The following is a 25,175-nucleotide window of genomic DNA, read 5'->3' on the forward strand; positions in this document are numbered from 1 at the left end:
TTGATCAGGCTGGGTTCACATGTGTCCCTATGGGGAGCCCCTATACATTCAATAGTGCTCTGCATGAGCACAGGGTCCATCTGTACCCAGCCCGGTACCTTAGCCTGCAGCTATACCACCTAGAGCTGTGTGTTTATCAGAGCTAATAATGCAAGTAATGACAGGCTGTCCAGCACGTGTTCCAGAGCCATCCAGGGAAAAGAAACCCCAAGGGTTACAAAAATAAATAAATAAAAAAAAGGTCTTGTTAACTTAAGAAGTGATCCTGCTACCCTAGTACACAGTTAAATGGGTGGCTCATTGATTTGCTTGGTTGTCAGCCTACCAAAATGGCTTAGGGAAGAAATAACCATGGAAAGTATGTCCACTCTGGTCATATTTAATTTTACTTAGATTATTTAAATTTGCTTACAACTGTTTTTTCAGATCGTTCCAGTAAAAGCTCTTGTGTGTGCTGCATGTTTCTTAAGAATTTTGTAGCTCTCCATTTCAGTATGATTTCTGTGTTATTTAAGATTTTCAAGCACTTTTTTCAGTGAAAATGGATGTATTAGTAATTTTGTTGACTTGGGTCGTAATTCTGTTAACATGCTTTCTGGGAAACACTAGTCAATTTTCTGTGTGTTATGTAAATATGCTTTATTTTGTTCATATCCATGGACTGTATGTGTATATGTGAAATTGTGGGCAAAAGTGTCAAAAAAAAAGCAAACAAAAAACCCCAAAACATTGTCATACAGGAATGTTTCACTGTATTTTTACAAACTGTAGCATCAGTTTGCCTGGAACAATATTAAATGATATATTTCTGTATTACCATGTTCTTGCATTTCAAACCTAAGTAACTAAAAGGATCATTTGTTAGCTGTTTCCTCACTTAATGCTTTTATGAAATAATTTCTTAAGCAAGCTGTTTTCCTGTTTTGCTTTAATTTCCAGTTATAAAATTTAAATATGAGTAAGCTTCTTCAAAGCAGAATCATAGCAAATTTCAGGAACCTGGAGTTCACCATTCTTTTTCATCAGAATGGTGATCTTTAGCACATCAAAAGTTCTATAGTTTCATCCAGCTGAGCTTTGCTTTTCATGAGTGCATGCCCTAAAACTAGGGACACCTCCATGCTCTAAAACTAGGGACAGTCATAGAAAAAACTGCTGTGGTTGATAGAAGAGCAGCTGTGGTTGATCATTTCTACAGAGAAGTTTATCTAATTTCTTGAGAGCACTTACTCTGCTGTCCAAGGTTATAATTCTGAAACTGAACTTGATGGTTTTTTTTTTTTTTTTTTTGGTAACAGAAACACACAAACTTGGACTGTCAGCTTAATTTGGTTTAATTTTGGGTTACTTGGCTTGGAAAATAGAAACAACTGACTGACTTTGAGATGTTGTGAGTTTCGACTCTGAAGAAGTTGTATTGAATTGAGATCCCAAAAAGATATTACTGTGTCACAGAGTCAGTCATGAAATTAATTATGTATTATATTTATTGTAGGTGTTTTGTGTATTTGTTGTATTGTAAAGCATTTCTGCCCACTCCCAAAACCTCACAACCTTTTTTTTTCCCCTGGGAAAAGAGCAACTTGCTCAAGCGACAAGGGGTTTAAGTTCTGAACTCCTTCCCTCTGAATTTTGTTGTCTTTTACTGTCACATCATCTGGATTTGGGCCTTTAAGGTCATGAAGAGGACCTGCAGACATCTTCTGTAACTGAGACTCCTTTGTAAGGTTGAAGGATTCAATAGGAAATAGACCTACAGTCTTTTCAGGGTCACTGCAAGGACAGATAGTCCAGCTCAGCCTGGTTCTGCCATTAGAAAGATGGTGGACTAAATGTGGCCATTTCTTATTTTAAGCATATTGTGGGAGACATCCATTTGATCAAGATGACAAGTTGTTCTGTCCTTTTAAAAAAATTATTAATCTATTTTAAAATTTTTATGAGGGAGACACAAGGAAGATATTTCTACTTGTACTGAGTTGAGGACCTTCACTAGAGAACGCTGTTGTGTTGGTTCTGTTGTCTGGAGGAGCTGTGTAATCAAAGTAACTGGAGTTACATTGCTGAAAAAATCTCATAATATTTGGCAGGGCTTTAAAAATGGTTTAGAAAGTGTGGCTGGAAAAGGACATTTCCAAGCAACCATCCTCCTCTCATTCTCCAGATTTCCCATTAGCCCTCTCCTCCTCAGGGCTCATGTTGATACTTAGTGAAGATGATGGGATGCAACACTACTGCAGGCTTCTCTACAGTTGAGCATGACCAGTGTCATCCGGAGTTTTGATAATGTGCAGTTACTCAACAGTCCTGTCACTGACATTATCTCTGTCCCCGTAGGGGCCACCTGCTCTAGACCATGACCCTTACACCTGACATAGCAAGGTCCATAAATCCAAAGAAATTTCTGATTGAAATACATGTGGTGCTGTACATTTAAATGCCCAAGCACACCTTTAGATATTCCTTCTTAAAAAACCCATTCTTTTTAGATATACTTTCCTATCAGAAATACAGATAATGAAACGTGTGAAATCCTTAGCAAATCTTGCTTGATGTTGCTTACTTTCCCTGGTATTGCAGACTGAGTTTTGTTAATTGTTGCCATCCCTTGTTGAATGCTGAGGGAGGATTAACCTGTTGGCATGTACAGTTCTGATATTAGAAGATGCTAAGACTGATAGTAGAGGGAAATTACGTGACAGCTCTACTTAAAAATTTTGATGAGTGTTCTTGTCTTACAGTAAATGAAAACTAAAATCACCATTTACAGTTCAACTTCGCTCATCCACTTTGCATCATTGTGAAAATATAGTCCTTACAGTTTTTTTTTCCAAGTTCACATCTCCTAGGAGTATCTGGGAACACAGTGATCTTCTAATTGACCAAAGCAAAAAGATCAAGTGACTGATAAAAATCAATGAGTTAACATGACAGCTGCTGGTACCTTTTTTTAAATTGAGCTGCTGTGATCAGAGATCGCTTACATGCGCTTATGTCCATATTATTCAGAGTTTGGTGGAAAGCCTGAGAGATTACAGTGGAAGAATCACAGATTATTTTTATGACCACAATAGCCTTCTCTTAGGAGGATGAAAAAAAAAATTGCTACATTATCTGCAACTCCATTTTGAGAGGAAGGTTAGTATAATTTGAGAACATAGTTTCAATTCAGCAATAAAGCTGCAGGTGGAGAATGGAGGAAAACTGTTGTCTTCTGATGCTATTTTTATTATCTGAATATTGACGTATATTACAGTCATATCATGTGCGACCACATGACATTATATGAAACTATTGATATTACATTATGTTTTATGTGTTCTGCAGTTGTCAGTTATTTAAATTATTTTAGATGTTTTGATAGTATACACTTATATTTAGTACTGGTAGTAAATTGCTATAAGCTTTTTTTTCTGGCTTGCATTCCTTGAGATGCTGAATCTTTGTATGATGTTCTTATTTGCACACAATGGCTTTTATTTTGGAAAAAAATATGCAGTGCTATATATTTCCAGTGAACATTTACTCTCATCACATTTAACTATGTGAATTAATACAATCTCTAGAGGGATTATGGTATATTGAGCTTTGCTCCAACAAACTGGGCAGAGAGAACAGCTATATGTAAATTAGAATTTGAAGATATGAGAGTGTAGATTTGTGTGTGATTGTTTATTTGTTTGTTTGAGTGAATGATGACAGCATTAGCTACCCTCAGCTAATTATAGAAAAGAAATATGAAGGTATATTGTCTTGCTTGATGATAGAAATTTCAGTGTTCCTAACTAGTTTTGAACACTTTGAAGAAAATGTCCAGGGAGGGAACTTGCTTGGTGTGATTATTTTTGTTCTTCCCCCCCTCCATGTCATTTCAACTCAGCTGATGACAAGAAATGGGTCAGGCTGCTGCTAGCTTTACCACTGCAACTTAGTTGTGTGGGGGTTTTTTTGTTTTGGTTTTTTTTTTGGTGTTTTTTTTTTTTTTTTTTTTTTTTTTTTTTTTTAAATTTTATTTATTAGGGAAAGGAACAGCTTTTACAGGGACAAAGAGAAATGAAATCACTTTCAGTGAAAGAAAGAGGCCTCATTATAGCCACCAACAGCAGTTATTGACAGCTACACTTCCTATTAACAAGGAGCATTTAAGAGTTTGGCTGTTGGATCTTTGGACTTGATCTAATTTGCTAGCATTAATTAGTTTCTTTTGAGCACAGACACTTGGTGCTCACAGCTATAGATTTAGAGGGCTAATTAGGACAGAAAATTGAACAGAATGGGGTAAGGCATTAACCTTCAACCATTACCAGCTGGGGCTCTGATAAAGACCACAGAGTCCAAATGCTCCTATTCATGCAAAGAGTACTTTAATGAATATCAATTTCAGCCAGGTTGCCATATCTTACAAGCCCCATTTTGATTTTGATTCTCTTACCTGGTAGAGATTTTTATGTATAGATTTTAAAGTGATACTGGTAATTCCGAGCTCATAGATGAGAACCTCAAGAGGTTACCTGTGTTTTGTGCAGTCTTTCAATTTTTTTTTCTCAAGTTACACATTTTATTGGTTTCCAGCTAAGATCCTGAATTTCAAATTGATTTCCCTGTCCAGTATAAATAGATTAATATAGCCCAGATTAATTACATGTTCTTAACAAATGCTGGTGTAAATAGAAGATGCCTGTGTGGTTTTGGATTACTGTAGTACATGGTAGTAATATCCATGACAAGAGCACTCACCAAGCTAACTGCTGGAAGTTGAACAGTAGGTTTGCTTCTTTTGCAGCTCTTATGGTGAGATACAATTATTGTATTATGGTGTTCAGTTGGTGATGCAGTTTTAGGAGGAAAACTATTCTTCCAGAGTGGATTCATGTGTTTTAACATCTGCAGAATGGGAATACTTTAATTGTATATAAGGAAAGAAAAAAACTAATTGCCTTTGTCCTTTTGTATCATTTCTTGGATTGCTGGAAGAGTTGAACTTGAAATTAAGCATCCGAATCATCAGTTGTTCCCACCCTTTAGTCATATTACTACTCCCTGACAAATTCCCCATTAATACTGAATCATTGTTGCTGTCTTCATTTGACTTTGGAACCTGGAAATTCCTTGCCCACTGATGAGAAAAGTTTAAAAGTGTCTTCTCTATCATAATTTCTCCAAACTTGTTTCTTTCAGGATTGATGCTAGCATTGATTTATATGCCTTTTATGCGCTCTAATTATTTCCAGTTCTCCACTAGTACACTCTGCAGGGTTAGGTTGAATAGCAGGTTTTGTGTCTTAGGGTCCTGGTGAGGTAAGATTGGCACAAACTGTAAAAACAGAGAAATGCAACCTTGCCTGTATCTCATGATCTTGGGGTATTTCATGGTATTTAGATCAGTCTTTAGGGAACTGTGTGAGGGGAGTCCATAGTGGAGGAGACATGGTCAAGTTCTTCTCCCAACAAAAGGGTGAGGGTGCTGTTCCAGCCACTGACTAATACCTTTTCCCAGGTGTTATATGCAGTGTTTGCTGATCTCATTGTTTTCTTTTCCACTTGACACATTTTGATTCTTCTCTGTCAGTCATTCTTATTACCAGAAAGTGAGTGCAAACTTGGGATTCTGTGAGGGGTTTTTTGCATCCATCCATTGATGGTGGCAATAACCTATGGGTGCAGTGTTAGAGTGTTACAGTGAGGTGTTACTGTGGCGTGGGTGGACAGAGCAGTGGCAGTTCACCTGACTCACAGTAGCTGCTGTTTTAGCTGCCTGTCCTTAACAATGTATGAAGTAGTTGCTTTGAAACTTTGCATTATAAACCCCTCTTAGATACTACATTCAACAGTTACACAGTTAGCAGTTAGTGTAAATAAATTTTAATACTTTTAAGAGGTCATGCTATATTCTCATTGCTAAATGAGAATATAGCAACATAAATATTTATGTTGCTATAATATATACAATATATATGTATATAATATACAACATAAATATTTATGTTGTATATGAATTATTAATATTACCCTGGAGTTAGTTTCACACAGAAAATAGGTTATTTTTCAACTATTGAAGTCAGAATGTGTTGTATAGGTGCCATTAGGTTCAGCAGTGGAAAATAAAACTTAGTTTGGTCAAAATGTTGCTTCTGTGTCTTAAGAAATACAATAAATAGTGAGCATTCAGGCAGCCTAAAAGCAATATATTGACCTTGTATTCAGCATAAGGTGATAGTGGAAAGCTTCTGTCTATTCTTTAGAAAACATATGAAATTGACAAGAGTATTTGCCAAAGAAAATTGCTTTTCCAAATCTCAGAAACTGAAATGAAGCTCAACAGGAATTAATACTAAAGGGAAATCAGAGTAAGAGTGAGTAGAATAGGAGTTGTGATTTTACTTAATATGCTTTTATTTAATGAGACAGTGGATTATGAGTGTTGTATTGTTGATCTCCTGTATGTTGAAGAGTTGTATTTTTGATCTCCTGTATTTTTGATCTCCTATACCTGTTGTACATATCTTTGTGTAGAATGTTACAACTCAGCAGAATCAGTAAAAAAAAAAAATAAAAAAAAAAGGGGGCAGGAATCACAGATCTTATCAGGCAATAAGGTAACACAAAGTTGAAATATAGTTTGGCAACTATACCCACTTTCAACAAGATGTGGTGTTCTAAGTGTCCTTCAAGCTTTTTGGTCAAAGTGTTCTTCATTGTTTTCCGAAAAAATGAAATCTCAAATTTTTATCCTGTTCTGGGATGGAAACATTTTAAGCTTCTTCTTACATGTAGAGCAGTAGTTCTAAAGATTGCTTAGCTCAAACTGAGGGAGTTGTCCCTCTAGCACTTATTATTTGATGTAGTAGTTAATGGGTCATATGGTAACAACACTGAAATGCACAAGTGTTTTTTTTTTAATGCTAGAGACAATGTTGTCTGTTGCTGAATAAAACTATGCTCTTGTATGTTATTTTTTCAGGTCCTTTTAATAACTACAACAAAAAATAATCCCCCTTTTTCCCACCACCAAGTTTAGTTTTGTTGTAAATGCTTTCCAGTAGTTGTCTCTGTGGTGCTGCATATAAAGAGTAGGGAGATTTGTGCTCTGAAGAGTGTTTTACTTAAAGGTCTGATGGCTAAGAAAGGAGGGAGTAAAGGCTACGGTATTGAAAGGTCATAAGACACTTGTGCTGTATTGTCATTCCTCTGAACTTTAACAGTCCTGCAGAAAAGAGCACCTGGAACATTTGCTGCCCCAAATCAGGATGGATATCTCTGTAGGAAGTGTAATCATGTAGTGAAGGTGAGAGGTGTTTTGGATGAGGAATCAAGAGCTGCAGAGCTGGTCAGAGGATAGGAGAGGGGATGATCAAGGAATGCTAGAGCTGTACAGACCGTTGGAGGTATGGATGAGGCTTTAAATTTTTGATCAGAGAACAAGAAAAGCAGTTTAGCTGCTGTGTCCTAGATTTGAGTGGTATACTAGTAAAGGACTTGAAAGGAATCATGGAAAGGAGGGAAGGTAATAATTCTGATGGGATAATGAAGAGGAAAGAACTTATATGAGGAATTTTGAAGAACAAAATATAGAAGACCTGTGCATGAAAATTTCCCTTGGATGAAGTGAACAGATTCTTCTCTTAGTATTTATTTGTTGTATTGCAAAGGAGTTGAAATGGTTGTAGGGAGTTTGGAACTTCCATTATGGTGTTAAGAGATCTGCCTTCTTATCTTTTTCCTAAAATGAGTATAAAGAAAGGTTTCTTTAAGTCACTAATGCCTATTTTTTTGGGCTTCTGATATTCATGTTCAGGATTTCCTTGTATTACTTTTATCATCCATAATGTTGTACACTTTACAGTTTTTTTTTCCTTTCTGGCTGTGATCTGGAATCTCCCAAGGAGGTTCTAGTTATTCTTCCTTTCCCTCCTATTCAATATACACTAAATAATGTTCTTCAAGCTTTCGGATCAACAACATATTTCAGGGATGTTTAAATAGTCCTTTTTGAAGCACAAAATCAAAAATTTATTGTTACATTTGCATGCCAGGCTTCATACAGGTCAAAGATCCTGCTTTGTTTCCTGGTGACAGAAATATCCCATGCTCTTTGCTGTAATGGGATGCTCATGAAGTAGGTGAAAATAAAACACTGCAAGGTTGTGGCTTGAGATGTAATCTCACCTATGGCTGTAGACTGTCAGACTTTTAAACAAAGTTATTTTAGGAAGACAGCTAATTTTTGCAAAAAGAAGTTCTGAATGCTATGTTTTAATATGTGAGAAAAGTACAGAAAATGTATAATGTGGAAAGACATAGAAGGTTGAAAGTAGGACTTCTTGATGCAATCTAGACTGGTCTAACTATGCTTCAAAAGCATGAACTTCAGTTCTGTGAAATGCTTATCAAATTTGAGTGCCCTTGGAGGGCACATTTATCAAGCATGAAAGGGTTGCAGGTCTGCAAAATACTTTGGGAAGACATTTTGGGCCATCCTCTTCTCTTGGGGCCATACCTAGTGTGCCTGTGTTTGTCCTGTAATCTGGTTAATGTTTCAGCTACTATAGCCTGTTTCAGTGCTTAGTTCTATTTTAGCAATACCAACCAATTTTTTATTACAGCAAAAAGAATGCTTTTTGCATTAGTTCTATTTTTTGCTTAGTTCTATTTTACCAATTTTTTACTACAAAAAAAAAGAATACTTTTTGCTTTCTAAGTTTTTTTGGGTTTAAATGTCTGAACTAACTTTTCTTTGTATGCCAAACAATTTGTGTTCTCAGACATTGGACAGATTCCTGGCAGTGATCTGAATAAAAGCAGGACTTTAAATGGAAGAAAGAGGATGATCTGATTTATGTTAAACAGGCAAAAAAGGAAAAAGAAAAATAAAAGACCTATTCAGAAACCATCCTGGAAAACTATTTCTATCAGAGTCCCCAGAATGGCTTAGGGAAGGTGTTGAACCCTGAGATTCCAGGGTTGTTTTCAGGAGCATGAAGAATTTTAAACACAAACACCCAAAATCTTTCATGCTGTGATGTTAAAAATGACATTTAAATTCACAGGGAGAACTCGTGCTTTCAGCTTGAAGAAAATTATATCCAGTAAAAAGAGTGACCACAGTCTGCAACTTCAAACTTTGTTACTCATTATTTTTTTTCCTGCCTTTGGAGTGATAATTTTCTACAGTGACTCTGACAGCCCAGTCAAAATGATTCATAAGGCAAATGGTGAAAAGAACTCTTTATTTTTCTCTGGTGTAAATTATATTTGTCATGTCTGATCTGTCCTGATTTCCTCTCTGTTCTTCTTTGCATGTCTTTTCTGAGTGGTTTGGGTGTTTTTTTTATATTAAATGTAGGCTTCAGCATATATCTAGTTAATGAACAGAATTTACCATTGCTTTCAATAGAATATGGAAAAGAGGAATGCAAAAGAATGGTATAGCAATTAGGGTTATATAACTTAAGATATAAGTAGTAATTAACTAGCCTTTAATGGGGTGCTAGAAGAGCTCACAGCTTCTCTGGTATCTTCAATGACTTATATTGAAAATTACATCAAAAATCCTATGTTTAAAATATTTTATATTAGCTATGTGCAACAATGCTTCATGACAGTTGAGTAGTAGTATTAACGGCTCTCCAGCTTTTTCTTTGTAATAGAGACTTTTGAAAACTATTCCAAGTCTAAGGAAATTGAAAAGCATATTCATGTATTTCTGTATGTGTGATGATTTTTTATATTTTATTTTATACATTCCAAACAGCTTGAGGAAGTTTTGAGTTCTTTGTGGAGAGTGAGAATGGTGTGGAAAAGATGTTTTTGCTTTAGCAAGACTAGTGTAAGTTCATTTTTTTTATATGCTCCATCTGTTGAGTAACTATAAAACTTCAGCAGTTTTAAACCAAAATGCTGTTGGGGAATCTGTCCTCTTCACTCTGCTGTCAAATTCATGCAAATACTACTTACTGACGGCGCACAAACCATTTAGCAACACTCATTGTTGGGCTTAGTAATACTTAGTAAATTACAACCCCCAAAACCAATTTTTGCACTTCTATAGAAGGAAGGTATTTAACAGAGTTACGAACTTTTGCTTTGTCTATCTTCTCCCACCAGATGAACAATTCTGGTCTCATGATTTTCTTTTCTGCAGTGGTTTCAGTGCAGTGCTGTTTGTTCCAGACCCGATGTTACAGATCTCTGTGGCCCTAATGTTTGAGTTGCAATGACTTGAGTTGCCTGAAAGTAATTCAGCCACTCTAATTAAGAGGAGATATAATTGCCTCTGGAAAATGTGTTAAAAGTACTTAAAGGTAACAATGTTTGGGTTGTCGTATCAGGTTCAGCCAGATCCATTTCACATAAGCAGTAAATTTTAACAGTGACTATAATTCTTTTGTGTGAAGCTAGTAGAATCCCTGTGTTTATAACGTAATATAGTCATTGTCTTAAATTTGATTGTAAGGTTGATACATTGATGTCTGGGTTCTACTGTGTTATAAGGAGATCTGGTACTTAAAATCTTTTGTGTGTCCAGACCTGAACTAATTGTACAGTAACATTTTACTTGGGCATTTTTGTACTAACAGTTGTCAAGTCCTCAGGTCTCTAAGCCTTGGCTGAAATTGTGACAAAAAAGTCAGAATGAATACGTAAAGCTTGTTGTATTTCAAGCAATCAGAAGGGATGAATATGAGTAAGAAACAGAGTCTAGCCTTCCTCTTCTCCCTTCAGGTCTTTCAGATCTCAAGGGGGATAGAAGTTACTTCATCCTGTTCTGCAGTGTTCAGAGAGGAGACCCTTATAAGTGGAACACCCTTGGAGACTTACGTCAGCTCCTCAAACTCCTCCTTTGATTTTTGGTTAAGTCATGAAGGGTGGAAGACATCCCAGTTGTAGTCCTCTCTATCTCTTCCCCATCCCATTACCCCCTTCCTTGTCAAGGCTCAAGGCAACAAGGACAGGAAGGCACTTTCAGAATCAGCTTTGGGTGGGACAAAATTTTGGCTGGCTAAAATGAGGTAAAGTGTATTCTACTGGTAGTCATTCTTAGTCTCTGTTCAGACATGTAAATGGAGATAAGACCTCCATAAATGAAGGAGAACTGTCATGATCAAAGCATATGGAACATTGCATTGATATGCATAAAGCAAGAATGGCAGTGCTATCCATCTTTATTTGTGTATTTGATCTCCTGCAAAAACCTTGTAGAAACCCTTGGACTTTGCAGGCATTTCCTAAGGATTCCTTTGAGCTGTTTTTTTCCTGTCTGTCTCTGGTTGCCTCCATATCTTGGGAATCCCATTGGTTTGTTAGTGTCTTCTCTAACATTAAGCATCAATGTATCTGCAGGTTCTGTGCAGGTGTGGACTGGCAGGATAGTGTCTTTCAGCTCCCAACAAGATCTGATTGGAGTAGGGGAAAGGCAGTTACTACCTGCTGGTTCATGTCAAACAAGGCTCAGCTGGACACTGGTTACCAATTTAAAATTTGGGAAGAGCACTTGTAATTGAATATAGGCTTTTTACTTTTATGGCTCCAATTACTTTCCTCTTTTTTTTTTTTCACTTTCACCACTGGCAGCAGTCCTGGACTCTAGATAAAGACCAAAATCTAAATGAAGCCATTTTACATAGCTAATTTGACATTTTGTTTCCTATTTCATCTTTTTTTTTTTTTTTTTTTTTTTTGTCACCAAATATATACGGCTGAAATCTTGGTACGTAGGGGAAAACAGACAAATAATCTCAACAGTGTAAACTTCGATTTATAAATTTGAGACTTGCAACCAGACTGCTGTACGGGAAAACAGATGCCATGCAATAAATTAATACTAAGCTGAATAATAAACAGGATGTATTGTTAAAGGTCTTTAATGCAAAGAAAGTGATTTCAGACTTTCATATGCTTGTTTTCTGTCTTTGTTTAGATGAAGACTTTGCATGTGTTTTCTTTATTGTTCCCTTTTGCGCACATTTGAGCTTTGTTGGGTTGAGGACTCAGTCTCTGGTTGGGCAGTGGTGATTAACTTACACTAAATAGGCAGCAATAATGTGATTTGAGAATGAAAAGGATTCATTTCTTTTAAATGAGGGGAAAACAAAACAAGGTTGAAGGAAATAGTTTACATAATCTGTAAACTAGTTAAGGAGCTGAATATTTATGCAGGTTGAAATTGAAGCTTAGTTGCCCTCTAGGGGTTTTACATTAATACAGCATATGCTAGCTTTTGGGTGGTTTTTTCTTCTTTCAGAATAAAGGTGAGACAAGTCTTTGGAAAAAACTTACGTGCTGACAAATCTGTGGTGATAGAGGCATGTGTACATCTGCATTCAGTGAGTAAAACTCATTTAGTTCAAAACCCAGAAAATGGAGGAAAGATTTTTAGCCAGATTAGGTTCTTTTTTAATTTTGTTGTACCAGTGGAGAATGCACTCACAGTCAACCAGTCATAGCATTGAAGTCCCAACCAGGAAAGGTCCTTACTTTCAGTCTAAGTAAACAGAAGACAAAAAGTCACAGGGGGTTGTAATGGCAGCACCAGGACCCTCAGTCACTTTCTGCTCATGTCCCAGCTGCTGAATGCTGCTTCAGATTCTTGTGTCCTCAGCTGCCACTGAGTAATGCACAGATCTTCTGTCACTTCTGGTCTTACAGCAGGTTGAGCCCTGGATATTGGTCTGTGATTGAATGTGTTAGAAATAAACTTAGTCTCCTTTAGAAAGCAATTGACAAATTGCTTTCTAAACGACAGTAGTTCCTGATTGGTTGGATAGGCATGTGATATTTCATTGAAGTATCCTCATGCCATAGGAAGAAGTGTGACAAATGGCTTCTAAACTGGAGATACATATACATATCCCCTTGTCTTAACTTTCTGTATCTCCTTTGCCAGTGATTTTGTAGCAGATGTACTGCTAACATACTTATTTGAACAATTGCTAAATGAATTCATAAGAGATTGGTTGTTTTTCTAAAAATGGAAACCACATCTTTGTGATTATTTTTGCTGTTTCTTTCGTAACACTGTTGATGCTGTATTTGTATGTTGATGCTCTAAAACATTTTTGTAACAGAAACAAGATAATTGGAGCAGGCAGAATAGATGCACTTAAACAACTCCCTCCTGCCAAACTTGAATCCCTCTGCATGCAGCTTGAGGAACAACAGTGTAATCAACTTTCAGAAGGTAGAGTGGTGTCCCTGAGGTTTCAGTTTACCAAACTACACCTGGATTTGTGCTAGTAAAGTCAATGTTCTAACACAGATTTTTATGCCATTTGCCTATTAAGCTTTACACTGCAAAATAATTCCTCTCTTTTGTGGGGTTTTCATACCTAGTTTCTGGTACATTTTGTTTTGCATGGTAGGTTTATCAAAGACTTGTTTGTAAATCCCCTACCTACCAGTATTTTATTTTATTGTCTTCAAAATTACAACTTTTATTCTGAAGAAATATACCTTGTTTTTGTGGTCCTTTATTTAAAACATTTTACAGAAGATGAAAGATAAATGTTACACAGTTACTACCAAATTTACAGATATTGCTGAGTTTTGATAGTGTGCTTTCCTGCCACATGGTTTAAAGTCATCTCTTCAAAATCATGAAATGAATAGGTAGTCTGAAATTCTAAATGCCTCCATAATGGCATTCTAAATGCCTCAATGATGCAATTTTATTTGAAAAAGTAACTTTACGTACTTTATCACACTGTGGCCACAATTGCAGGGGTCGAGTTCCTCTTCACTGTTCACTTCAGAATATGGACACAACAGATTTTTTTTTTTTTCCTGGAAAATTTGCACTTTGGTTTTGTCATCCTTATTAGCGCTGAGTACTACCTCAATCAGCAGGAATTCTTCCATGGTGAAGAATTCCTGCCTCCACACCAGCCTATGGCTGTCAATTTTGAAAAACAAGACATTGACTGGAAAGTACATGATAAATATTTTGGAGATGTTGGAACACTGGTTGGGGATGAATTGTGACCTGTGAGGGAAAGTAACTTCCTCTTTTAATAACTGTATAAATATTGTATATTCTGTATATTGGGAATATTCTATATTCTCAAAAGACCTGAGATTTTGACCGTATTCTGTGGTGCCCCATCTCACCCTCCAGCTGGAACCAGTTTCACTTTCGTTTGAGGATATTTTGTTTCATTCAGAGGAGTGAGAACTACTGTTACTGCTACAACCAAACTTCAGTGTTGGAGGTCTGAGTTAAATAGGTAGTTTTGGAAGTCCATTAAATTGAACTGGGGCAGGGGGAAAGGAAGAATCCCTGACACAGCACGGTGTAACTGAGAGCTGGTGTCATGGTGGAATAGCTGGGCAAATGCCTCCTCAGGAGTTACATAAATACCCTGCTCTACCCCCACCGTGTGGTAGAAGGACATTACTGTTACTTCTTCCCCTCCGTGAAGCTCTGTTTGTGAGAAATAGATATATTTTGCCTTTAGAGTTCAGCTGAAGAGTCAGTCGCTATGGGCCAGAGGGAGGGGATGTTGTTTCTTTAAATCATCTGTTATCCGAACTTCTCAGCAGTCCCTGAGTGGCTCGGCAGCTCCCGAAGGAGGCGGGAGGATAGGCAGAGGCGAGGCTGCTCTGTGCAGATCAAGTTGGATGCACTTGTTTATATAAAAGCAGGCAGTGACAGACAGTAGCCATGGGGGAACTTTGCATTTGTTCCAGTTCTGCCTCTTCCAGCACCTGGTATGGTAACGCTTGATGTCAGGGATACTTACTGCAGGGTGGGAGGAAAATTAGATCAAGTCAGTCTTAAAGGAAGCAGTTGTTTAAAACCAGTGCAGTTTAACCAGGTGGCTGTACTTGCTGGGCTTGCTTTACCTGCAGCCTTATAGAGAAGGTGATGATTGTACTTGACAAGAACATTCCTCAAGCAGGTTTCTTTAGTGGATAAATCATGATTTACCCAAATAAAATGCTTCACAGCAGTGTGCTTAGTTTGCTTAAAAATGGTAGATTTTTGTAATTTCACTAGGAAGAAAAGGAGGTCTGCTTCTCTTGAAAAATCTGCCTGCATAGCCCAGCAGATTGTCATCTTTGAGCACTTAAATCTACCTTGACTGACAAAGTAGTCACCTTATACATAATAGTTATGATCTTGCTATTTCTCCTGTGTCTTCTGAGGACATAACCCTCTGGTGTACTGCTGTGCTCTACCTGTCTTGCTTAGTCAGAAGCAGGAGGACTTGTCTTGTAGCCCTTATAGAACTGGGTTGCTGGAATTTACTTAAAAATTCCGGTGTACTAAAATTCTGTGTGTTTGGGGCAAAATGCATGCACACACATATGTAGGTAGGTGTGTATATTTCATGCATACAGAAAATGCTGACAACTCTGTACATCCAGAATGGAAGATCAGATCAGGTCAAGATCAGATCATGTCTATGTCACCAAAACTAACAAGTAGACATTCCTCTGTATCATCCCTGCCAAAGCTCCTTTTGCTGTTAAAGTCCAAGTTCTGTTGAAAGTCTAGTGACATAAACATATATTGCTAATATATTCTGTCTTCCACAGTATTTCATCATTTAGCAATAGTCAGGAAGGCACTGCCTGACATTTTAAGGTGTAGATTATCTTCTGACTCTGTGACTCCTAGGAAAACACTTTTCCTAGTCAAGTTTCATGTGTGCATTCAGTATTCATATCAAACTGAAAACCAACTTCAGTCTTTCCAACCCTTGTCCCCAAGAAGACATTTTGGTCAGATCTCATATGTGCAGGACATATAATGAGCAGAGCTGACCTGCCCTTGTCCTAATGGCAGAACTAAATGCTCCTTAAAGTATCCTGAGAGTGCATGCATATGTTATTTTCAAAACTCTTTTTTTTTTTTTTTAAACTCTTAATTACTTTAATCTGGCGTTTTTTTGTTAATACTTTTAAGTATTTGTCTGGGTTTTGTTTGTTGAACTGATTGAGTTGGCTTGAATAACTGTGTTTGGCTGTGTTCCTCAGCTTGTTTTATGTGTTTTTCTTAAACAAAACAATTATTCTCTTTCTTAAACTTTACTTTTCAGTTCCATTCTCTGTTTCTTGGTGCTTATTATAAAATTGGAAAGAAAAGGTGCAACGTTCTTCTGTGGATAAGTGTGGGTTATTTAGGACAGACAGAAGGGCTTCTCTGTTGTTGCTTGAGGTTTCTGGTTATTCCTCTTAGAAACATCCTCAATTCTCAGTCTGAATGGTAGCAAATTTTGAACTGCAGAACACGTGTAGTGAGCCTGGTGAGAGAGATTCCCCCAGCACAAGTCTCTGCATCGCATGGGAATGGGACTGTATCTCCATTGTTCTTGGCTTTTGTGAATGTCATTCCTTGATGGTAGTTTCTTAAGATCCTCTTTTTTTCCCCCCACAAATTCTGTCTTTAATGATTGTTGGGTTTAACAAGAGAAACCCTGCTAATATTTCTGTAATAAAAAGATCAGCGGCTGAGCAATGACTTCTGATTTGAATTAACTGATATTGGAGGATCCCTATGTGCCTTACATCAGTTTTCAGAACTGCTGTGGTTAAAAAAAAAAAAAAACCTATATATTTTTTTATAATTTTTGAAACAGAATGTTTAAATAAGCCATTGATTTCCTGTATTGATTTTAAAAGCTCATTGTAAGCAGTTGACCAAACCTAGATCCTTGTAATATCAATGTATGTAGGACATGAAAACTTTGGAGACTCTTATTCCTAAGCAGGTAGGTGGCATTTACAGAGAGAGTAACTGGATGTTCTGAAAAAATACCCAACCAACTCTCAAACATTTTTGATCTGTGTAGAGTGCCTTTGCCTCCCTACTGCTCTGGCCTGTTTCTGTATCCAGATGAGAGATACTTTGAGGCCAATTAATTTTTGCAGCAGGATTTTGAAAACCTGCTAATGAAAAAGGTATGAAACAAATAACTACAATTGCAGTAGTTGGGAGTTTAGCAGGACTTGAGTGGGCCAGAGCAGATAGATGTTGAAGGAATCCAGGCTAGCATATACCTTTCTGGTTTCAAGAGGTTTTTCCCCTCTTTCATCCTCTTGTTTTGGATGCTTGTCCATTTAGACCCACCATGTAAGGCATCCTAAGGGTTTTGAAGGGCATGTGAGAACTTTATGCTTCAAGGTATAAGCCAAGCTTACAGTTCATAGGGATTAAGAAGAAACTTCACTTGAGAAGATGTTTTTCCATAATGTAGACTTTCTGTCACATTTTTTTTAAAGCAGCTATTACTGACTTCTGAGAAAGATGGTGTACAGGACAAATAGGCCCTTTGATTCAGTATGTTATTTTCTCATCTCTAAATGTCTCCTAAAGAAGAGTATTCAGATTTGTTCTAGGATATTGATAAGATGCTTTCTTTATCCCAAGGCATTGTGTTTAGACAAACAGTTTCTAGGTTTTTTTGCGAAACATTCTTCCTCTACAGATCACAGTTGTGCTGTTTGCCTTCCTGATGATTCTCTCATGCTGTATGTTCACCTCAGTCATGAGATGAAGGAGGTTTCCACATTTCATTCTGGAGTGCCAGAGATGCTGTGGTCTGCTGGGGGATCCTCTGCACAATGTACAGATAAAACTGCTTTTCTATGCTGAGAGTGCCCTGGAAAAGGTTGGCCGGGAGCATGAATACTCCTTACTTAAAATTCCTGAATTCCTGGGATTTTCTGCTCCCCAGTCCTGTAGTGTGTGCTAGTATGTATTGATCATATCTCTCCTAGAACAGATGCCTGCAGCTAAAAAAGCTGAAATGGAGCAGATTTTGGGGGGCTGATGATGAGCAGGAAAATGGAAAGTATATGATTTTTATGTTATAGCAAATGAATATTTGCAAAGTATTTGATCTGATAACAGAGGTTCACTTGAAAGAATCAAGGTTATTTTATGTCAATTTTCTCTTTGCCCTATATAAGATGCATTTAATTATTTCATGCTATCTCCTTCTGTTCAAATTAATCTGTCTTATATATATTGTTGCTCAAATTAGAATAATTCTTTAATCAACTGTGTTATGCATGCCATAGAAGGCTGGAATAGGAAAGCTACTCCTAGCATACTGACGATGCATGTATTTTATTTGTTGTTGTAATTTAAAAGTAAAATCAGAAATATTGATTTCTACTTGACTGGAGAGATGATTTAGTTTGAATATCAGACTGATCTTAATCAGGTGAGAATTAATTGAGTTGGAGGTATTAGATATTCAGTGATGTTAACTGAACCATGAGCAATCTACAGAGAAGCTTTCTTTTGTACTGTGTTGGAAATATCAAATAGCTTGTACTCTACAATGTAAAACAATCTCTTCATGTTCATGCTACTACTTCCTCTGGCTCATTAAATGTACCAGTAATCTGTTCTGTGCATACTGAGTCATCTTCAAAGTAACAAGCTAATGAATCATAACTGAATACAAAATTAAAAGCATAATAACTACCCTTAAAAATGTTGCTGGTAATGTTTTGGATCATTTAATATTTTTGTACACATTTTACAAATGTAGGTTTTAAAATTTTGCCCTTGGTTTACATTTAAAAGGGAACTGTTTCTTCCTCCTTCTATTATCACCCCCAAATCCTTATTGTTATTTGGGCATCTTTTCTCCACTCAGTGGTACAGCCCCAAGGAATGACCCAAACACTGGACAAAACTTTTTTTTTTTTTTTTTTTTTTTGTGTGTGTGTAGGGGGGAAAAAAAGCTACCCCAGAATAAATCTGGTCTGGATCATGATGCAAGCTGGTTTGGTTTTTTTTTTCTTATTTTAAGAGTGTGATAGCAGTATCATAAGTGTTGAGAAAATATAAATGGTGAGATAACACCTCTGTAGGACTTTCTCTTAAGTAGTAAAATTGTAAAGTCTTTAAATAAACGAGAGCCAGACCTGAGAGGATCAATTTATCTTGATAATGGGGAATATTTCATTTATTTTGGGTACAAGCACATCTTCAAAATAGATGCACAATTATAATTGATACAACTACAGTTCCAACATGATATGAAATGTACAACACTTCACAATATGCAGCAATATGAAAGTGCCAAGTATTTTTATAATCTGAATCTGCAAAAAATGAACTTCCAGAAATAACCTTCACGCTACAAAACAGTTCATACATTGAAAATAACGAGGATGCTTCCTTGGTGTTATGTCAACACAGTTTCCATGCGGCTGCTTGTCTGGAGATAAGTCCCACTTTTTATTCTTCTCTTACTTTGCATAAGGGAACACTGATGTTTGGAAGAAGAAATAATTAACTATCTAATATTCTAAAGTACTTTAAGTAAAGAGAACAAATCCTTTAGAAATCTGCTACAAACATAATCTGATGCTGGTTGTTCCTCTTTATTAAATTACAAAAAAACCCCCCACAACTTTCAGTTTGCTTTTAAGCTTCTGACAGGACATAACATGGTTTTTTTCATGAAGTCTTTCCTTTATATACACATAAATGAAACTTCAGCAGTCCAACACACCTATTTCACCATTTCATTTTGAGTGCAGCACAGTGAAGAAACCAGCTGAATTCTGTTTGGGTTGGGATGGTATTGTAGGATACATGAAGAACCCTTGCATCATAAATATGTTGCCTTGTTTTTGTTGTCCACTGTTTGTAGTCCTGCAGACACTGAGATTAAGAGTGTTAAATTTAACCTTGTCTGGTTTAATGGTGTGGAAGAAAATCATCATCTTTATTCTGCAGAGCTGTGCCTGTGTCTTATGCCAGATGTTGCTTTGTCCCTTTGCCTCAAAATCCTACAAGTTTTTTATTTTTGTCATAGGGAGCAAATATTTCTTGAACCTATGAATATGTTCTAAAGTTAAAATGGGCAAGACCCTGGCTTTTTATCTCCTTTATTTTAATTAGAACTTATATGTCCCAGGACATCTGTTGGTGGACCCCCACCAACTTTGTTGAAGTTTTCTGGTAATGTGTCTGATCTTTTAAAATTAGTACTTTAGAGTGTATTGCATATGGCTGTCTGACTGCTTGAAGAGACAGGGAAATAATTTGTCCAGTATTTATTCTGTGATAAGTGAACTGTTAGCCAGTTTCACTTCAGTTTCCATCTGCTTCTCATATTATCTTGTCATAAAGTCATAAAACAGAGTTGGGGAAAAAGCAATTAGAAATACTAAAGAAAAACATTCTTTTTAGATACTGTTTTTTTCAGCAAAGATTAGTGTGGACTGTAAAGATCTTTGTAAACAGTGTTCTTTACTGTGCCAACCTAGCTAATTATCAAAGAAACCTTAATAAAAAGAGTGCTCTGTAACTTAAAGAAGTTTTTAATCAACCATCAAATATACTAAGTCAGGCACTCAAAACTAATTCTTCATCCCTCCAACATAATTTGTATAATTCTATATCTAAAGGGAATTACAGAAAGACTTGGATTTTTATTAAAAAAATGCATGTCTGTACAGCTTTATATATAAATTAAGAAGGCTTTAAAAAGCTCCTTTTTTTCTGTTCTGTGACTTTACATATGTCAGGATCTAATTTCTCCTAGTTGTTTGTGTCGTGCTTTCTCAGGAGGGTAAGTTGGGATAGGAAGACCGAGTGAAATCTGGCTCTTGGATCCAGGGCAAGTCTTGAGGTGCAAGGGACCAAACTCAGCAGCTTCCCTGAGCTGCTCAGGGCCAGAGATGCTCCCTGCTGAAGAAGGACTCACTCATTTCTGGCCTCAGCCAAAAAGCCCTCCTGTCTCTCCCTGAAAATGTGGTCTTCCCATCATAGGCAGATCCCCTGCACATGCCAGCATGCCATAGTGAGCAGGTGAGAACTGACAAAACTGAATTGCTCTGTATTCAGACGTGGCTGCTCAGCTTTTGTTCAGTTGACAGCAGATCTCTGTCTTGGCAAAGATACATTTTGGCCTTACATACTTGGTTGATTTAGAAAAGGTACTAAATTAAATTGCAGGCTTGCTTTAGCAGTTAAAATCTCACTATGTGGCTGTAATGGCCAGAATGTAATGAGACTTAAAATTCTCTGAACTGTGACCAAAACTTATTTTGGACTTGCCTTGCAACAGGAATGCAAAGCTTTCTTTGTGAGAGGAAAAGAAGAAATCCAGCCTCAAATCAGTGTTGAGCTTTTCAGTGAAGTCTCTCTGAGCCATAGCCTCAAGAAGAGATCTTTGCTCCATGTGCATCCCCTTAGACAGAGCCTGTGGCACAGAGAGGAGCCTGTGGGGTAACCTATGTCAGATATGATGTCATGAACCATGACTGCTGCAGGTGAAAGGGGGGGTCTGTAGCCAGTTTCCGTGGTAACTGGTAGGCACCTGCAGTTCGCTGACGCAGTAGTGGATCTGTCCTTGTCTGTGCACAGAGCATTCAGTGATGGACATATGTAGCTGTCCTAGAAAAGCCTTGGCAAAGGTTTGATTTGATGGAGGGCAAGCCTTTTCCCCCTTTCTAACAAGGCATTTTCACTTCTGTGGTATTGAGCTCTGTTCCTCAGTTTATTTGGCTTGTATTTGGAAATATTTGGGATAACTTTTATTGTTTCAAACATGACTTTCTTTTGTTTGCAATGAATATGCAGACTGGCCCAAATTTACTTCTTGTTTTGCTGCTGCTTGAGGTTTTGTTTTGGTAGCTTGCTGCTTGCAGGAAGAAAGAAAACAGATCAGCCCATGAACTTCTAAAGTCATGGAAAGCCATTTCCTGAAGACGTAAAGATAGTATCATACACAAGAGTATGAAAAGGTCAATTCTGTTGTTTCAATAATGTGCAGTCTATCAGGAATAAATTTTGTTTGGATTCTTTAGTGTTCTGATTACCCCTCATAGCTGCTAAAGTGTTAAATTACAATAGGTTTGTAACCAGATCCTGTGTATCTGCTCCTTTTGTGGTGCCTTGCTATGCATCCTGAAACTTTGGTCAACAATGCAGATACTGCGTGAGTGAGGAATGACTAAGGCTTGTCAGACGGAGATTAATTCTTGGTTTGAGATATCTGCAACTATTGAGCACAATTTCTGACATTATTCTCCAAAGGAGAAGTAGCGCTGTTTGTGCTGTTCAACACTGACACATTTCATTTCTGGGAAGAGCCATAGGATCACAGAATAAGCTGAGTTGGAAGGGATCCATCAGGATCATCAAGTCCAACTCCTGGCCCTACGCAGAACACCCCAATCACACCATGTGCCTGAGACCATTGTTGAAATGCTTCCTGAGTTCAGGCATGTTTGGTGCTGTGACCGTTTTCCTGGGGAGCCTAGCCCAGCCACCCTCTGGGTGGATATCTTTCCCTGATCGCCAACCTAAACCAGCCTGACCCAGCTTCATGACATTTCCTTGAGTCCTGTCACGGGTTAGGAGAGTGAAGAGATGCTACTTGCCCCTCTATGAGCAAGACAAAGCCCAATTAAAAATAAAAAAACATTCTCCAGACTCCTGGAAGATTTCTGGTAAGCATCTATAACTGAACCTGTCTTGCATTCCTTACATGACTGCCAAACAGAAGAGATAGATAATGAAGTTTTGTGTGCTCATATAAGGATGCCTAATATGCTTTAACCTTCTTTCTTCCTCTCTGTTGTTAAGCATCAGTAATGTTAAAGCTAAACAACTGGAAGCAGTTTTATCACTTTGCAGCAGTGCCTGGCCATGTACCACAGGCAGGGCCTTCTGAAGCCAGGGAATGCTGGCAATTGCATTTCAGGCTTTTTTTGTTCACTGAGACATCACGCCTTTAACCAATCAAGACTGGTGAGTTAACAAGTGAGAGGGACCTCCTGTTGTCTTCAGTGGTTTTTTACTTCACAGCTTCCAGAAGAAATGATTACTACTAAAAAAAAAAAAACAACCCAAAACCTCAGCACAGCACTTAAAGAAATGCCTGTAGAGAGTATAAATCAAACTAGACAGACCAAAAGCTTTCAAAAGCTTTGGATGTTTTTCTCACAAACAAACAAAGGTCATTTTTGGAAATGTACTAATAGGTATGATTTTTCTGAGATGCTGATGTAGGAATAGACAATATAAATAGTCCAGGAAAGAATGGAAGAAATGTCAGATTCACCCTTGAAAATCAAAGAAATATTCTGATAACCTAATAACACATTTGCCTTGTTCTGAGCTTAAACTGCTTAGTAAACTTGGGCTGTCCAGGTGTTTCCTTAAAGCTATGCTTGTGCATTTGGGTGACTTGAAATCTGAAACATACAGATCTCACAAACTGGGTGTAGTTGTTAATAGATACCTTTGAGCACAGGTTACAGTGTCTTCCCAGCTGGTAATTAACTGGTTAACTTAAACCCATTTTCTGCACACTTTCATCTGGTTTTCATGTATGGTGTGGTGGAGTTGCCAGTGTGTAACACTGGGTGCTGTGTTGGAGAAGGTTTTTAAGTGTTCATCAATAAATAATATGTTTGAAGTAGTTAAGAAGTCAGTTCTTTGCAAAATTTTGCAGTATAAGGACAGTGAAATCTGTCATCACCACTTTCAGCAAACACTACCTTGTCTTGTAAATTATTTTAGTGAAAGCCTAATTAATAATACCTGTGGACAAGCAGATTAACCTTACCTAGGGATTACTTGCAGCTGTTGGATCACTTTCTCAAAATCTTGCCAGTAGTGTCCAGGATCCCAGAAGGTGGGTTTTGTTGCACGGAGGTCCACAATTGCTTAATGTCCATTTCAGTGGGCATCAGCTATAAGCAAAGGACAGGAGTGCTGCCTTTATAGGCACAAATATCTTCTTTCTTGTTTACTTAAGTCTTGATGTACCTATACACTGAGCATAGGTAATGTGATTCAGCTGTTGTGTGATGTAGTACCATTACATTTTGATGTTACTAGATTAGTTGTAAGTTTTGCTAAGTATGTGCAAGAAAATATTTTTTGTATGCCCTAAATTTGCTGGATATTAAATCACTACCAGGAAGACCTTAGAGGAGGAGAAATGGATGGAATTCTGGAAGGGGATGTGGTAGGGGTGAACTTTATTCTTGATCTGGCTCCTGGTTGATCGTGGACACATGGCTTTCTTTTTCTCTCTCTTTTCCATCTGCTAAATGTAGCTCATTACCTCTTAGAACAGTTTGAAATCTCCTGATAGAAATAACAGCCAATTCTTATCTAGGGTTATTATTCAGTGAAACATCTGTACAGGGTGCTGGTAACAATGAAGCATAATTTTAGTTACTCCCAGATAAATCCCATGTCCTTAGCCATGACTTTGCTGTTCTGTTTTAGTATCTCTCTGACTTGTTTATAAGTCTTAAGATCCTTAAAACAGACCAGGTGCTTTCACTTGTTGAGCAACTTCATTGTTCTTAAATGCTAGAGATGTAGGTGGTAACCTACATGTAGAGTAGAGCATGTGAAAAGCAGGCACAAGAATCATGGATTTGCCGCAAGAATAACTTCAGAAATGGTATTAGCAACAGCAATATGTGTGTGAACGTGCTACATGATGAGGGAGAATCCCAGTTAAAGTGTTGTTGCTAAACAAGTGACAAAGACCTTGCAAACAGTATGAGAATCTGGGCCAACTATGGTTATATTAATAATAAATCAGATCTGGTCTGCTACCTCCTACATACAGGGTTTTTTCACCTATTGTCAATTTAGTTTGTGTTGGTTTTTTTCCCCAGCATTTACTAAATGCTGTCAAGAAACTGGTCTTCTGATGGTGGTGAAGTGTCGGCAGGAGAACACAGCACTGAAGGACTGTCTGGTTGGCTAGTAAGTCCCTTGTGAGTTTTTGCTGGGGTTTTGTGCATGGCCTGTACTAATCTAAAAATGTTAACTATTCTGAAAAAGGCTGTGCAGGGTTAGGTACTTGGATGTATTTTCTGAAAATTATATCTTTGCTTTATTAAAACCATGCTGGTCAGGGCCCTAACTGACAAGATTTTATTTACCATATGAGTATATGGCTACAGAGACTCTCTTCTTGATTCACCTGGGGACAGATTTCAGCCCAGAGAACCTGCAGCCCTTTATTTGCTCTGGTACATCACAGATGTGGGGATAGGGGCACACAGGGAAGCTTCTTCATAGTCTGTTAGTAAGACAGGAAAAGTTGGCTTTTATTTTGCTACTGTTTTTTAATATTTAGTCTGTCTTGAAAATGTCCTGCTGTTATGAACAGCAGTAGCAGGAGCAATGGGAAATTGTTATATATGAGAGGTCAACTCAATGCCATGGTGGA

General features: G+C 37.4%; 1 protein-coding gene across 1 annotated transcript in view; it reads left to right on the forward strand.

The window, feature by feature from the left end:
- The window catches only part of CMC1 (C-X9-C motif containing 1), a 44,606-nt gene that overhangs the window by 15,574 nt on the left and 3,857 nt on the right, over positions 1–25,175 (forward strand). The window contains exon 3 of the mRNA XM_053973273.1: positions 24,616–24,706. Within this exon, the coding sequence (XP_053829248.1) occupies positions 24,616–24,706 (91 nt within the window). The remainder of the gene's footprint in view (positions 1–24,615; positions 24,707–25,175) is intronic.

This window comes from Vidua macroura, chromosome 1, assembly GCF_024509145.1.
Source record: "Vidua macroura isolate BioBank_ID:100142 chromosome 1, ASM2450914v1, whole genome shotgun sequence".
Taxonomy (NCBI): domain Eukaryota; kingdom Metazoa; phylum Chordata; class Aves; order Passeriformes; family Viduidae; genus Vidua; species Vidua macroura.